General features: G+C 54.0%; 2 protein-coding genes across 2 annotated transcripts; both read left to right on the forward strand.

Moving 5' to 3' along the window:
* Positions 1–95: 95 nt before the first annotated feature.
* GLOTRDRAFT_134145 (uncharacterized protein) lies at positions 96–783 on the forward strand (the record flags this gene model as incomplete). Its single annotated transcript, XM_007873136.1, has 3 exons — positions 96–159; positions 234–644; positions 704–783. 3 exons carry the CDS (start codon positions 96–98, stop codon positions 781–783), a joined length of 555 nt encoding a protein of 184 aa, XP_007871327.1.
* Positions 784–1,105: 322 nt separating this feature from the next.
* Positions 1,106–2,230, forward strand: GLOTRDRAFT_134146 (uncharacterized protein; the record flags this gene model as incomplete). The annotated part of the gene is made up of 5 exons (XM_007873137.1): positions 1,106–1,264; positions 1,518–1,573; positions 1,631–1,716; positions 1,775–1,995; positions 2,129–2,230. 5 exons carry the CDS (start codon positions 1,106–1,108, stop codon positions 2,228–2,230), a joined length of 624 nt encoding a protein of 207 aa, XP_007871328.1.
* Positions 2,231–2,905: the final 675 nt, after the last annotated feature.

The following is a 2,905-nucleotide window of genomic DNA, read 5'->3' on the forward strand; positions in this document are numbered from 1 at the left end:
CAGCTCCCAGTGGTGGCCAGAACGCTCCATCGCCACAGACGAGGCCGACCACCAATCCCATATCGCAGAGGCCCGGTCCCATCGTCAGCGGGATGATGGATCCTACTCCTGGCCCACTGCTACAGCTGGGAACGTCCGCCGCAACGTCTAGCATGGCAGGTGCGTATGGCGGCCGCCGCCCCACCGTCACACCGTTCCACACCTCACCCATGGCATTGCTGCCGTCATACTAGGTACGGCCGATGACGGAGAGTTGATGAACCGTATGAACATGATCGAGTCTCAGCTTCCGTTACTGAAAGAGCGGGCGATGCAACTGGAGCGCAAGTATCTCCGCGCGCATGACGCATGCGCGCGATATGAAGCTGCTGCTGCACAGGCAGTGAGTACCGCGCAAGAGGCGCTAAAGCGGTCGCAGTTCTTCGAGGACGGGCTCACACAGTACCGGCAGCTCATAGATAGCCGCCTGCGTACAGTGGACTCGCGACTCGCCACAATCGATCAGCGGCTCGCCACTATCGACGACCGCCTCAGCTATCTGGAGTTTGAGTCTGATCATTCTCGATCAAGGTCCGTGTCCGCGTTGGGTGAAGAACTGGCTTCGGCTCGAGTCCACTCATCCTCATCTAGCGCATCTGGCAACGGTGGGTCCCTATATCTATTCTTGTATTCAAGTCGATGCTGATGTCATCCTACATGTTAGAGGGGAACATGAATGTAGACGTAAAAGAGGGCGAGACAACGCCACAGCAGAAGGGAACAAAGCGTGCTCGGGAGTTGTAGTCACCTCGGGTGGACGATGGGCGATCTCCATGTAGCAGCATAATATTAGAATATCTTGTGCATTATTGACCTTATGTGCACGAAGAATGCATGCACTTCACCAGAGGCAGCTCAGTCCGACTCCAAGCCCTCGACATGGTACACAAATGGGTCAGCCGTAATGTACAATCTATGCGTGGACGTCGGAGTGGCATCGCCATCGCCATATCACAGTGACGATCGGGCGTCACATCACCTTTTAACTCATTGCGGGACGACGCAGTGTTGCTCTACACGTTCAATGCCGTCCTCCGACCGCTCCTGTAGCCCATCCATTGCTAACATGGGGCAGGAGTTTGCACAAGCATCGCGCACGCCAGATCACCACGCCGATCCGCCCCAGGAGATCTTGACAGAGGTTTGGCTCGGGATTAAGGCGCTGGACACTGCACGCGATGCCGCGCATTGGAACAAGCAATATCAGCGTCTCGTTAGAACAATGGTACGTTGAGCGACCGCCCATCGATCACCCATCGACGCCACACCATGACGGAAGTCCAGGTATATCATACAGCAGAACGATCCAAGTCGCGACCATATCTTGCTAAAGCAGATGCTGCCTCTCTCGGTCATGCATTGGTTTCACCGCGCTATGAAGGCTAGTGTGTTACCCCAAGTAGCCAGAGAAGGTGCGTGCCATTATACCGCCATCACCCGTTTCATCGTGAGCACGATGGACTAACACCATGATGCAGCAATATGTCACGGCCAGATGGAGAATCCTTTCTGCATCAGAGACACCTTTGGGAGCGTAAGGACAACCAAACACCGCGTTCGTGCACAGGGTATGGCTGAATTCCTGTAACAGCATCGATGGCTCTAATCATATCAATTGGACAGTTGGGACCGCCGACGAGGTCCATGCCACCCGACATGCGGAAATGGCCGATACACGTATGGACTGCGTACAGCTCGGATAGTAACGTCGAACTGACATCCTCTTCGTCTCTAGTTGAACAAGCAGTGGACTCCGCACTCCATGAGGCTGTTCAGATTGAGTGCATTTACGAACACGTGGAGGAAGATGCCACGGAGATGGAGGACTGTCTTGCGGTGATTGGAGAGCGGATTGAATGCAGTGTGCAAGAGGTGCACGCTATCAACAATGCATTGGAACGATCCATCAACAATGTGAAAACACTGACACTCGAGATGATGGGGACATTATCGCAGGTATGTTGGCCTTACCATGGAGCCGATGCCAGCTCCCACTGTGCTGAAAATATCGCGTGCTGCACATGTCCATGTTCACATGATTACGAATGTTTCATGGATGGACCGCTAGCTGATGGAGGGACCTGTACAGCTCGATTCGGCCATGACCTCGGTATCCGACCGTATTACCCAGATGAGCGCGCGACTTCCGCCGTCGTTACCGAATGAACATGCCGTCCAATTTGGCCAGTAACGTCGCGGCGTCATCCCTTAGCGATGGATGCCGCCCTGGATGGACTACTGGTGCGTTGCAGCGATGGCCATGCCATGCCATTGTATTAGTTATTACCATGTACCAAGAATCCCGCCTCTCTTACGACGACATCCATTGTATCCATGCATCCCGTACAACAAACATGGCAAGCCATAGTTGGGCCAAACATGCGCTGGTGGGTAGAGGTGGAACCCGTCTAAGGTGATAGTTCCTCCCAATTCGGCAGCGGGGATGGCCCCTGGCATCCCGCGCATGAGCTGAGTGAGCACAATGGCAAATGGCTATCCCACTGTGATCACTGTAACAACCTCTCGACAGCGGCCAGCTGTCAGCGGCCAACTGTCGGCGGCCAACTGTCGGCCCATGGAGTGAGAGGCGGTTTCGAAATGATGGGTATATGTGAAGGCACCCCCTGGGCATGCCACAGAAGCCGAGCCCCATTCCCATGCACGACCATGGACAGCTTCATGCACCCATGCCATGCAGATTGATTGATTTACCGGTATGCTGTGGCTAAGTGGACCATTACAAGTCCATTTCAGTATTCATTGAGCACTCCAGATTGCACTGTTCACATTCTATGGATTTCTGCCACAAGCAGGAGTTGGTCAAGCACTGATAAGTCCCAATTTGTAATGAACGGTGACTATGTTA

The sequence above is a fragment of the Gloeophyllum trabeum genome (genome assembly GCF_000344685.1).
Source record: "Gloeophyllum trabeum ATCC 11539 unplaced genomic scaffold GLOTRscaffold_00029, whole genome shotgun sequence".
NCBI classification, from domain to species: domain Eukaryota; kingdom Fungi; phylum Basidiomycota; class Agaricomycetes; order Gloeophyllales; family Gloeophyllaceae; genus Gloeophyllum; species Gloeophyllum trabeum.